General features: G+C 42.6%; 1 protein-coding gene across 1 annotated transcript in view; it reads right to left on the minus strand.

Moving 5' to 3' along the window:
• The window catches only part of lrp1ab (low density lipoprotein receptor-related protein 1Ab), an 83,249-nt gene that overhangs the window by 39,408 nt on the left and 30,049 nt on the right, over positions 1–13,792 (minus strand). The window contains exons 4-17 of the mRNA XM_054608865.1: positions 13,615–13,734; positions 13,185–13,313; positions 12,638–12,898; positions 5,175–5,337; positions 4,721–4,943; positions 3,605–3,794; positions 3,368–3,511; positions 2,961–3,197; positions 2,589–2,769; positions 1,966–2,188; positions 1,595–1,784; positions 1,372–1,494; positions 939–1,079; positions 203–328 (exon numbers count right to left, since the gene is read on the minus strand). Coding sequence (XP_054464840.1) covers positions 203–328; positions 939–1,079; positions 1,372–1,494; positions 1,595–1,784; positions 1,966–2,188; positions 2,589–2,769; positions 2,961–3,197; positions 3,368–3,511; positions 3,605–3,794; positions 4,721–4,943; positions 5,175–5,337; positions 12,638–12,898; positions 13,185–13,313; positions 13,615–13,734 — 2,451 coding nt within the window. The remainder of the gene's footprint in view (positions 1–202; positions 329–938; positions 1,080–1,371; positions 1,495–1,594; positions 1,785–1,965; positions 2,189–2,588; positions 2,770–2,960; positions 3,198–3,367; positions 3,512–3,604; positions 3,795–4,720; positions 4,944–5,174; positions 5,338–12,637; positions 12,899–13,184; positions 13,314–13,614; positions 13,735–13,792) is intronic.

The raw sequence follows: 13,792 nt of genomic DNA on the forward strand, positions 1-13,792 counted from the left end.
AACCATTAATAACTGCCTTTGAAATACTTGTCATTTAACAGCAATAACCCTAGTTAATAAGCTAATAAAGGATTATCTTATCTTATCTTAGTTGCAGATCAAATACATATTCGTCAAATCAAATGTTGTATCTTTCAAACCAACAGAATATGAAAAACTGTAATGCTCTCTAATCTACCAAGACCTTCAGGTTTATATATACCAGAGCAGGTGGTGTTGGATTCATCTTCATCATTGCCACAGTCATTGTCGCCATCACACAGCCATCGCAGGGGGATACAGCGGTTGTTCTGGCATTTGAATCGGTCAGCTGGGCAGGTGTGCTGGTCTGGGGTAGAAAAAAGAAAAGTATACATTAAGGTTGAATGTCCTTATGGAGTTCTGTTCTTAGCATCAGCTTCTTTTTTTCTAATTGTTACCAATGAGGAGAGAGTTTGTGCCTAAAGAAAAAGCACTGCACCAACCACCTTTATTCTAAACTCTGACTTTCTTGTGCGGCTTCTCAGAGCACTTCTAGTTGAAAATATCTGGAGCTTTTTGAAAGGCACTGGCGTTGTAAATGTGGATGAAGCGCTCCCCAGCAACTTGCCAGTGTTTTTCTGCTATAAAAATTTCTATTTCTTGAAAATCAAGCTCACTGGTTAATCAAAGCTTTCTGTTTGATATACTATATAGCCTGCTAAATAATCCTCTCACCCTTTAAATCTGTCACTTTAAATGAGTCACAAAAAGAGAACAACATCCAAGGAAAATATGAGTCTCTAATTCTCACAGTGAACTGGTAAGAGAAATTTGAATCACATTACGCTGCATGAAAAAGACAATCTTGGAAACTGTAGTTTGGGCACTGTCGTTTCACATTAGCTAAGATCCTTAAACTGAAATTATGTTTATCTCTGTGTTGCTGTGTAACCATGACAATGACGTGGCACACTTACGGCAGAGCTCAGGGGCCTCATCGCTGTTGTCCAGACAGTCGTTGTCCCCATCACACTTCCAGCGCTCTTGGATGCAGCGGTTATTCTTGCAGGCAAACTCCCCAGGCTGGCACTGCGGCGGTGGGACGTAGGAGGGGTTGGCTGGAGATGAAATCAGGGGTAGGAGGATGGGCAGATCGGCCATTAAGACAAGAGCTAAGCACCAAACAAAACAAAACCTTTTGGATCCTAGGTACGCTTTCATCAGTTTTTCAAAGTTGCTAGAGAAGAGTAAACTCCCTAGATTTGGCAAAGATCGCGTATAGTATACCTTGCAAATGGAAAGTACAGCATAGATTCTTAACAGCCTCAACTGCTGCTGAGTAATGAATTTTCCATAACCTTCCACATTGATCTTTTGTGAAACCTTTCTACTGGCTGAGCAGCTAAGTACCTTTGCAGGTGACATTATCGACATCTAGGATTTGATCGTTAGCGCAGCCACAGGACCTGCCGTCAGGAATAGCAAGGCACAGACTGCTACAGCCACCATTATTAACTCGACACGCATTGGAGCCTAGAAGAAAAGACAAACCAAGCAGAAAGTAAAAATATTATCATTTGATCTATTCATGAGCAAGTCGTGAAGTGAGGATGAATGAGTAGTAGAGATATACCTTGCTGCTGGTGTGCATCATACACTCTAATCTCAAAGATGGGTGGCCTCTCGTTGCGGAGTAGAGTGACTGTCTTAGTGGCCTGGTCCAGTTTGTAAATGCTGCCGCCGCGGTACTCATTCCAAAAAAGAAATTCTTTGTAATGACATAAGCCGAAGGCGTGGTTAAGCTCCTGGCCCTCATACACCACCTTTTGAATCAGGAAAAGAGAAAAGGGTTGGATCTCCAAATATTACCTGTGTTCCAACAAACTGATTACCTTGATTTTCTGACCAAAATGTTTTTTTAATACTTTGGAGTAATAACGCTTTCATTGTCGGTAAATACAAAAATATAACACAGTCTAAATATATTCCATGAGAATAACCAACCTTGCGCTCAGTGTTGTTGAGGTAAACCAACTCAATGCGGTCGTAGTAAGCATCCACCCAGTACAGGATGCCCTGGGGAATGTCCAAACTCAAGCCATTAGGCCACAGCACTGTCTTGCTGGTCAGGAACACTTGGTGATGGGAACCATCCATCCATGCTTTCTTGATCTTCCCTCTGTTGCTCTCTGTAGGGTCCTCCTCCCAGTCAGTCCAGTACATCCATCTGGGAGAAGAGAAGATGAATCATGAAGTTCAAAAGCAGAGTGAGATGAGTTTTCCGTGACAGCTGCAGTCGTCAAAATGTTTGACACTTTTTAAGTTTTGATGCATTTTTAAAGATCATTCCATGGAAAAAAAAACAAAAGAGGGAGTATCCAAAAATGCCTTGAAAAATCATCAGCTCCCACACACACACTCATACCAATGTAATGAATGCTTTAACAAACATCTACAGTACAGGCATTAAGACTATCCTCTCCCAATACACTAGAAGTACTCATACTAACACAGAGGTTGAATGCTGCTTCACCTAAACATTACAACTGGATAAATAACTTTAACATAGCATTTATTAACAATGAATAACCATTTAAATAACAATCCCCTCTCCTCCACTGTCTCACCCATTCTGAGGGTCCACCACAATTGCACGAGGGTGGCTCATCTTGCCCTCAATGAGAGTCATGCGGGTCTGAGAAGCCTTCTCCAGCCTGGCGACGCTGATAGTCTTCTTAGGCCCATCATCTGTCCAGTAGAGATTACCTCCCATCCAGTCTACTGCTATCCCCTCTACTGTGTGAATTCCTGAGATAAGCGAAAGAAGTCGGTGTGAAAAGGAAATTATTAGCTGGCCAATTCAGGATGAATATGAAGAGAATAAAGTGAAAATCAAATGGAAAAGCCTGACTGAATTCTTTTCAACCCTTAGTTCCTGGATTTTGATAGAGTAAAAATATTTGCCAGAATCCTGTGCAAAGCCATCATTGTATTCTTACCTTCCTTTAGTATGGTGTCCCTTTCTGTGCCATCTATTTTCTGTCGGCCAATAATATAGTTGGTGGCATCTGCAAAGTAGATGAATTCACTGGCGGCGTGGAAATCCAGAGCTCGTGGGTTCATGAGGTTCTCAATGGGAATCATGTATTCATCAGGAACTTTAGCGTTCATGTCCATGCCCCTGATGATTCCAGGGCGACCCTTACCGTACACCAAGAACAACTCATGGTCTGGTTCTGCAGGGGAAGTAAGAAAGAAATATTCTCAATGAATAACTGTCATGATTTCTGCCAGCGTTTTTGTAACCACCATTACTTTGTTGCCATCATCAATCATTACTGCTGAAACTACTGGGAAGGGGTTCATATTTGTCCAAATAAATTCCCCCCTCAGTCTTGATACTCACTCTTGCAGGACTTTCCATCGCTGCCAAGGCTGAATCCAGAGCGACAACGACACGTACGGGTTTTGTGGCTGTTGCTCAGCAGACATATGTCAGAGCAACCTCCAGCCTTCCCAAACTGATCCAGGGCACATGCATGGCTGCGCACTAAGCCAGGAGAAAAGGCAAAAAAAACAACAGTCATGCAATGGTAACTGCAATCAGTAAGCAGTCAAGCCAAGTGCCTTCTTGAATGAGTACCTTGAGGTTGGCGCCTCTGGTGGTACACGTGCAGTGCGGCTCCCCTGTCTACTCGCGTCACCACCTGGAAGTCGGAGCTGTTGAAGCGGTTCACTCGGATCACGCTGGTCTTTGGGTTGAGGTTGCCTTCGTCTGAATTGGTGGCATACAGGTAGTTCTCAAATACAGTCAGCCCGTAAAGGTGCTCAATCTGAAATGCAGTGAGAAAATAAAGCAGCGAAATTAAAAAAGTTGTCTTGAGCTTGTCTTGAGCTAGCCAAAAAAGTTGTCTTGAGCTTGCAACTGAAAATGCTGACGTTCTCAGTGAAACAGCTCATGGTGCATGACTAATGGCTTTTGTGATATTGTTTGTGTACACATTTTTATCTTGAACGCTGTAACTGCTGCATAATGAAACTTTCCTAACAATCAGTATAAACAAATTTTGACAGGTTCTAACAATGTGAAGAAATCTCTGACAGACAGACTCAGACGGACACGGACAGAGAGATAAGGAGAGAGAGATTGTATAAACTTGGCACAGGGTAGTACAATGGCTACACTTCCAATCGGCTGTTAAACAGAGATAGGTTTTACTTATACAAGTGTCTTTTCTGTGCAGCTCTCCTCTACTGTCAGAAAGATGTATGGGTCAGGCTCATATTACTTCCCCCTGCACAGCATCACTGCAGTCCTGATTTCATTAAGATCATTACTCTACTTAAAGTTTGAGCCAAGCTTCGTAATGGCCAGACTAATCTGTTTAGAGAGGCACTAGCCAGGAAAATCACACAATCTTTAAGTAATATCAATCATGGCAATAAAATAGGTCTTGTTCTCAGGAGAGGATGGCTCTATTTGCCTTGACAAACAAGAGACAACTGGAAACCAGTACTACCTCTAGAAGATGATGATATTAAATCAATGATGATACAGATGTGGAAAACAGATGTTTAATTTTATTTATGGAAAGACTGAAAAGTAAGCAGGGACTCTGTGCTATTGCTGCTTGATTCAACCTTTAAAAAGAGGCTCAACTATCTGAAAATCTATTTTCTTGAGTGCATCTCTATGTATGTTTGAGTGTCAATGGTATTTTTTTGTGTTCACACCCATCCGACATCCTTCAAACCTCACCAGCAGGCCCTGGATAATAGTGTGTCGGTTTTTGCCCTCGTAGTCGACTACTTCGATGTAGTCCAGGTAGGCGTCAGCCCAGTACACCAACCGGTTGACCAGGTCCAGTGTGATACCATGGGGGAAGACAATTTTGCTGTCCACCAGCTTAGTGCGGTTCTGGCCATCCATGTCACAGCGCTCCACCCTCGGCGTAGACCCATAGTCTGTGAAGAACACTTTGCTGTAGTAGAAGAAGAGGAACAAGGTAATGTTACAGAAAAGGGAACTTTGTCAGTATCAGGAAAAGAAACAGCAAACATGCAAGTATTTCCATCTGGAGGAAGTGCTTTGATTTTGACCGCATGTTTGGTCAGCATGTCGTCTGATCATAAGACATCATTTTCCTCTCAAGTGTTGCTAAAACGCTGCTGAGGGTATTGTTAGGTCAAGAAGAGTGGAGGGAAGTACAGACCCCATAGCCGGGTCCAAGGCGATGCCTTTAGGGTTGTACAGCTCTTGGTCCAGAAGGGTCACGCATGTCTGGCCATTCTTGTTGCAGACAAACACCCGGTCATCCACGTCATCCACAAAGTAGAAGTTTCCGGTCAGCCAGTCGATAGCCATCTGCTCCACATCTGAGGGATGCAGCGAAGAGAAGAGGAGACAGAACCATTACAAAAGCAGAGCCTCGTGGGAGTACAGTTATGCAATTCTTGGTCATATACCAGCCTCATTTCAAAACCTCTCACTTTGTGATGCCATGACCCTCTCCAAAACAAAAATAACAGCGCTGAATTAATGAGCCTCTGTCATCTTCCTGCACTGCTGGGTCCAAGAGGTTGTACATTACCAGCACTCCACTTGTCTTTGATTAAGACAAGCAGGGCATGGGGGAAGGAAAGAAACACAAAAAGTGACTGACAAAGAGTGAGAGGTGAAGGCCTGCACTTTTTATGCCGTACTCCAGACTTTACTTTTGGGTGAATTTGAGGATACACTGTTTTATAAAATATATAAGTGTGCATGGCTCACTTATTATAATGACTAAAGAAGACCTTGACTATGAAGAGAAAGTCCGTCAAAGCAGTTTTGCTAACCCAGTGGGCCTGCATAAACTAACCAACATGACAACACACTGGAGGAATTTAAAAAATATATAAAACTAAAGCCCCTTTCAGACTGGAGTAAAAGAAAGCCTACACCCACTAACATCTGGTTTTTGTTTTTAGTGGGAAGGTAATAATCAGCATTCATTCCCGGGACAAGTGACTCTGCACTAATCACAAGTATTTATCGGCTCCAGCTCAGATTGGCAGTGATGGAAAAATCACTCCCGGGTAGACATGTGAATTTACGTCCCTTTTCTGGCACTGTCTTTGTCATCTCAGCAAGAAATTCTGTCAGTCTCCGTCCAAGCAGCGCCTGAACATTGTCCCAAAATAGTTGGCACCGAGTTTGAAGAGAGATTGAATAAGTAATGGCTATCAAAAAAAGAATCGTAACATTTTCACTGGTCTGCCTGCTGTTTTCCGGCATGTTGAAAGTGACACACCAGAAACAAACAGAAAGGCATACAGCCTACTGGAAATGGGAAATCAGTCTATCTGCCATTTATAGAGGATTTCTCACAACTAAAAGACCTGCATAAAGATGCACATTTTGGTGGAGTTTACAAGCAACATACATACAGTATGTGGGACCAATTAAAAGGAGAAAAACAACATAAAGTGTCCTGGTAAAGTGAGAATACCGTAAATACTCCTTGGCATGAATTCTGCATGATATTTATTTTCAAAGGTGTGAGGATATTTATTTTCAAAGGTGTGAAGTTCATAACACACACATGCAAAAGGGTTTTTCCATAGCAGCACAGAAACATGACACCCAAAGCTCAGTCAATTTAGGGATGAACTTGACAAGTCAAAGTGACCCAAAATACTGTTGCAACACCTCCTACAAAGGAACTTGACATTTTGTAACTCCAAGGCAAGCCAACCTCGAAAGAGGAAGCATTGCATATTCTCAGACAGTTCCCCCAGGATTGAGGAGGTTTGAAGTGTCGAGTTAGCACTGGAAATATTTCTCACTCTCTGAGATCCTCTATCCTATATGGGACTGGGTGCAGAATTCCCAGACCACAGGGAGACCCAGCTGTGGGAAGGTGGGAGTGGGGGGTGGGGGGGATTTGAAGATACATACAGCCTTATGTTTTAACAGCTGCCACCACACTCTCTTTCAAGGCAGAACACTGTATACACACATACATATCACACAGACTCACTACTCACACATGTAGTATCAAAGTGACCATACGTGTCTATACCGTTCTTTTCAAGCAACAACTTTGAAGTTGGGGTACACCAAAGGGGGTTTAGCACCATTGACAGTGAGCCAGCAGTCAGACCGTTGCAGAGCTCTGACAATTCATAAAGAAAACATCTGCGCTGGAGCTCCCCCAACAACGACAAAATATGTTGCTCAGACAGAGCCAATGCAAGATCCAAAACAGAGCATACACACATCTGGGCCTAATGTAGAACCCCCCACCCGACCCCCCACCACACCTACCAAACATACACAGAGCTTCAAAAAGCCTGGCTCACATGGGACTTACAGTATGCCTAGTGCTACAGTATAAGCAGGGCTGAGGAGAAAATGAGAAATAGGAAGGATCAGGTTGTGGCAGTGGTTGGGAAAGACAGAAAGTTATTGATGGTGAAATAAATATATATCAGAAACATTAAAAGTTCTGGTGCACCTCCACACTGGAAAAAAAATAATGAAAGTCTGCAAAGATTGTGGCCATCTCACGTCTAATAGAGAGGTTGCTGTGAATTCATGAGCTAGTAAAAAAAAAAAAAAAAAAAAAAAAAAAGAACAAAGGGAGGGAGTAAAAAACAGTCCAAGATGTTTCATAAACATCAGAACCAAGATTCTGACAACGGGGGGAAGTTTATCATGGAGTTGAGAAGGATAGTGATACTCCCATTGGTATCAGCTCTAAAACCATACTCTAAAGAAATCCAGCTGGAAGGCTGGCTGCACCAGGCATTGATTAGACTCCTATACACAGTGGAGGAGCCGGTTGTGCAACACAGTGCTCTACTATGTTGTGTAACAGCCTTGCGACTAGAGGACCCCCTTATCCAGAGAGCCAGCCAGTCTGTTGACGTCCTTACTCTTTCAGATTCTGTTAAGTGGAAAGTTTGATGGGAAACTGAATGAACCCACCCTTTTCTCTTCATCCAATTACCCTGCCCTCACAACCCCATTTCACTTCCTGCCCTTAACACCTACCAGCTCACACTACTCTGAGGAAACGTTTCACGAACTGAGGGGGTCTTATGGGCAACAACAAATATGCTTTCTGCCCAAAAAGCAAAGTTATTTACATTCTGGGCCACAGCCTATTTAGTTCTTCAAACTAGTCACACATCCGTGTCAAACAACAACAGAAATAGCACCACAAAATGTGTACATGACTTATTTTTTTTATTTGCATGTCAGTGCAAGTATTCCTATGTTTACATGGGCACGGCAGAGGGAATCGACATCACGCTACTTCCATAATACTTCCTGTTCCAAGAGTATCCCATTAATCGGTTTAAAAACCCCTATTGACCTCTGAAGAGCACAGTTTTGGAGTTAAGCGTTTATGATTTACCATTACACCTGACATACTTCCCCCAGATAAGGAGCTATAATTCTTAACAGTTATGACACTGGCAAATCCCCATCTGCTGCAGGTAAAAAGAAGAGATAAGAAATGATAAAATTAAGTCCTTTAGTTAGAATATACATGTGGATGCAGATAACAGCTGAGAGAATAATGCAGTACATTAGAAGTCTTTGTGTTAACTAGATGCACATTAATATGGGGACCTCTAGGAACTTATAATCGCGGATGCTTTCTGTGATCTTTATCCCGTAGGATTCTGCCATGTCCGTATTTTGACCAGGAAAGATTTAACCACAAATTACCTACCATACTTTGACAAACACAGATCTTGGCATCTCTGTGATTTTGTATTGAATTTTTGCAAGGTATTTTGTATTGTATTGTTTTTTTGCCTCCAACACAGTTGAGAACTATGGAGGCTGCTTTGTTAATAATAAAATAATGTAAGAATATTAAATTTAAATACTCTATAGTCTAATTTTTTTATATAAGCGGATCTTTGACATCATATTCGGGGATCATGTCAGTAAATCTGGTGGTTCCTCTGGAAATACTAGTCCTGTGCGAATAGGGATTTATAATGATTTTCACCATAAAACTATACTTTTATCATCAGATTTTGACACAAATTTATAAAGACCTACTGTGCACTGACTTATTTAGTGAAAAAAAACTTTAAGAACAAAGGCAAGAAAGAAGAAGGAAGGAGGTCGATGGGAAGGGGGACATGGGGAGAAGGGCTGGTCCCTGCTGTGGATTTCCGCTCGGAGGGTGGAGAGGATGGGACCGGTAGGCTCTGTTCCCCTTTTATCTTCCCAGTAAGAGACTCACACATGTAGACAGAGCAGGCCACATCTGGAACCCTCGTATACTTATCGGCCCTGCTCTCTCTGGCTCCCAGAAGCTATAAATCACCCTGTTTGTGTGAACCCTACAACCTGAGCCCTGCTCATTATAAAACACTGAAGAAAGCTAACAGAGTTACCGTTGGCATTATTTATATGATCAGACTTTGTTTTGAAAGAGCAAGTTCATGAAAAGGAAAGGCAAATGGTTAAATCAAGAAGGACATACAGGTGAAGCTTGGCTAACATTTTAAAGCAAAAGACCACAGGGTAAACAATACTTTACATGCCACAAATTACGTTTTGACTCAGCTGAGATCCACCAAATTAACAGAGGGGGTTTGGTCTCTTATCGCAGCTGAAAGCCCAGACTGATGCAACATAAAAATGGGGAGTCAGCCAAAGTCCAAAGAGAGCCTCTTGCTTGTTTGTTCTCAGTCACTCAGGGAGCAAAAAAGACATTCAAAACCAACAAACAGACATGGCTGGACCAACACTGTCAGGGATTTCCACAGTGTGTTAAAGTTAAGGTGGGACACCTAACCTAAAACGAAGCCTCCAATAACTTCTTAAAACATTTTCATGAAATGAAACAAAACCAAAAAAATGAGAAATTGTGCAATTTCACAGAGCAAAGGAAATACATTTAATGAGTGTGGCTATTGTTTAGTCTCAAGACACAAGATCTGGTTGGTTTAGTGCTGCCTCTAAACAATTTCAGTAGTACAGCACAGAGTCAGATCCACAGACATTATGTCTAAGGCTACATCCACACTAATACCTTTTCGTTTTACTGGTGTTTTAAAACGAAAAAACGATCTCTGTCCACTTGAGTATTTCAGCACTGTTTTAGAAATAATTTCCATACATACTTACACGCCTGACAAAAAAATATCACATGACCGTTCACTTACACTGGGCATGCGTGGGGCCGGTGTAAAATGGAAGTAGATTGGTTGCTTAGTTAAAGAAAATACAACAGTATTATTGTACTCTTTAAAAACACAAGGTTGTGCTTGATACATAATATTTCCCACACACTCACTCAAGTTTAAGTTTTATTTCTGAAACTAAGTTACAAGGCTGCAGGTCTTGCTCTATCCATTTCTCACACACATCAAATTTACTTTAAAAATGAACACTTGCAAATCAAAAAAATTAACTAGATTATGGGTCAAGAAATTTGGCCAACACACATCTCTCGCTAGTTAATCGCTAAGAGACAGTTCGCTTTGGCTTTTTCACTGTGTGAGCATTGCAGAGCCATTTTATAAATTTAATAGAAACTTATTCTCCCGATTGTTTCATTCCAAACTGCACTTTCTGAGTCCCAAATTAGATATGATGAAACTTAAATGCTAGTTTAATTTTGATGCTGTCTCTTATTAACAGATTGACTTAGGTGTCAAATACAAACCTCGCATATTCTACAAGTGTACGCAAGTGAGACAGCACATAGACAGATACAGTAACTGCATAGCGGCAGACGAAATCTCAAATGATAAAAAATAATATGTCACCAAGTAATGGGTGCATGAGTCCAAGGTATTTAGGTTGATGAATGTGTGTTTCTGTGCGTGTGCGTGTGCGTGTGCGTGCCCGTCTGAGCCACAGCTATGAGTTTGTTGACCTGACTGGACAGACTGGAATGTAGGGGCTGTTCAGGCTGACATAACCCAACGGAGGAATGTAAATACCATTTGCATGACCACTCGCATATACACACACACACACACCTCCAAGGTACAGCAAATCAGTACCTTCTCTCTCTCATTTTATCATTCCCTCGTCTCTTTTGCTTCAATCTTTCTCTTGGGGTCCCTGTACAATTCCACCTTTTGCCCCCATTTACTTCTCAGACCGCTTACCAGAGCAGTGGATAAAAAATTTTAAAAAACGACGGCAGTAACAACATGAGCGCGAGTTTGGATATGGGCCACTCACGAAAGTGCAGTGAACCAACTGGAAAAAAAACATTGTAGGCTGCTGGGGTTCACTGAGCCACTGAGCCTCTGAGCCCTGGCTGTCAGCAGTGACAGCGGTTGCACAAGCTTCATTTGAAGTGGATATGAGCCGAGGCACTTCTAATCATGTCGCAGGTTTGGGTCTACACACCCGCCTTTCTCCACTTGTTTTCTTCGCGTCTGCCGTTAGATGCCTGAGGCCAATTCTCAAGGGAACGCTTTCCACACGCACAAACATATGCACACGAGCACGGACCCACACCCTAGCTTTTATGTTTTGTCTACATTTCTGCCCCTATTCTTACAGAGTAACAGCTCCGTCAGTCAGGCGAATCAAAACAAACCCTGCCAGGCTTGTAATCAGAGATAAATCATGTCAGCATTATATGAGCAAGTCTGTCAGAGGGAAGTGTTCCCATGCTGCACATGTTAGTCTGTGTCTGGGCGATGCCCAGCAGGTGAAAGGCTGTGAGTAATGACAATGCCTATGACTATGAGAACATTACCTCCACAGGCAAGACATTTCACTCGTCAATCAATCAGTTGAGGTCTATATCTAACACACACACACACACACACACACACACACACACACACACACACACACACACACACACACACACACACACACACACACACACACACACACACACACACACACACACACACACACACACACACACACGCACACGCACACACACACAACACACACACACACACAACACACACCACCTTCCAGGACAAAATGTACAGTGATTGCGACGACTTGTGAAAGCAGAAAGAACTTCTATGTCATAGTATGAAAGATCAATGGCCTACTCTGGGATAGAACCGATTACATTCAAATGCATTAAACAAAAGCAGGAATACGTTTCCAGGCTTCTGAATAGCAATGCACAGTCAGTACATAAACCAGGCTACACAGTAGGTTACGGTTTGCCTGTCAAGAAATGGGCAAATTAATGGCTGAAGGCATCCTGCCAGCCATATATGTATCGTATGTAAGCTACACACATATTGCCTCTACGGGATGATTTAGTGGTGTGTCAGGATGCCCCTGTTCTTCAAAGACAAACCTTTTGAAAAATAAAGCTGGACTCAGCATTTCTACTTGGCACATTAATGCTAGTAGGAGCAGCTTAAAGAGACGAGGCTGAATTGCTTCAAGTTTTTTACATTTGTCTGAGCTAGCAGATGTTAAGTTGACCATTTGATTCCTGAGGCAAAGTAAGGGAATTTCACACGGGGTGAGCTGACAACTGATTATGAGGGCGTTGCTTAAGTGCTCTTATCCGAGGAATTAAATTCTCTTTTACTGGCTGTTTGTAACTAAACTGTCATACCCTCAAAGAACTTGACAGCATTCATCTGTGTGAGCAGAAAATACAGTTTCTAGAAATAAAAGATTTCTGTTACAGTAGTTTTCGTCAGTTAAACTATTACTCACGGTGCAGGCTGAGGGAGATGTTGATGGTGCGGATGTTAGTGACACTCTTGAGGTCAGGGATGCGTGCGCACTTCAGCTGGGTGGCGGCGGGGGTGTCACCCACATCTATCCAGCAGACGGTCTCCTCAGCATAGATGAAGTCCATAGCCATTGTCTGCTTGGTGGGGATGGAGGGCAGCCGGGACGTAGAACCGCTCAGGGAGGTGCAGCGGATGTCATGTAGGTTAGCAATCAACAGCATAGGCAGACGATCCACTGGCTCTGGGGAGGGTGATCAGGACCAGGGGAGTAGGCAGGGAGGGCAAGCAGAGAAAGAGGATAAAATGGGGAAGAGAGGGCATAAGGGGAAGAGATATGAGGAGGAGATGAAGAGGAGTCAAAAGGTCAATACTTCTCTCTCTAGTTAACAAGCTTGTAAAACAAAAGGGGGTTCCATCCCATGCAGGAGACATTTTCACCAGAGAAATAAGTCAACTAAATAAAAAATTTTGGTCTGAAATGAACTGAATCCTTTTCTCGGTTGCAGTTGTTCGGTGTGTTTTCTCACCATTTTTGGCTTTGCAGGAGCGGTTGTCAGGCTGCAGCAGGTAGCCCTCCACACAGCTGCAGGTGTAGGAGCCCTCGGTGTTAGTGCAGGTCTGACTGCACGTCCCGTACACATTGCACTCATTGAAATCTACAGGCAAATCACACAATACATTAACAGATACAGTCAGTGATGAAATATACTTGCTGCATTGGGTGTAAAAGAAAATTATCTTATTCCCATGTAACAAAAAGCAAAGGTTACTAGCAAACTCTGGAACATGCATTTGTCTACTACCTTGACGCAAATGGTTTTATAAAAATCTTTAATCATCTTTATATGCTGCCCCACGCAGATTTCAGTCAGCAAGTAGAAGGCCAGAGTAATCAGATGATTTTATCAATTTAACTTCGGCCAAGCTAGAAAAAAATCTGCCAAATCACCCACTCACCTTTACATGCCTTTCCATCTGCAGCAACCTCATAGCCGTTGCTACAGTAGCACAGAGGCCCATCATGAGTCACAGCACAGTGAAACTGGCACCCATGGGAGGCACAGCCTGGTGCTTGTTCTGAAGCAGAGAAAAACAGAGAGACACGGAAAACATTATTACTGTGGAGGCTAACATG

This window comes from Anoplopoma fimbria, chromosome 12 (assembly GCF_027596085.1).
Source record: "Anoplopoma fimbria isolate UVic2021 breed Golden Eagle Sablefish chromosome 12, Afim_UVic_2022, whole genome shotgun sequence".
In the NCBI taxonomy this organism is placed as follows: Eukaryota; Metazoa; Chordata; class Actinopteri; order Perciformes; family Anoplopomatidae; genus Anoplopoma; species Anoplopoma fimbria.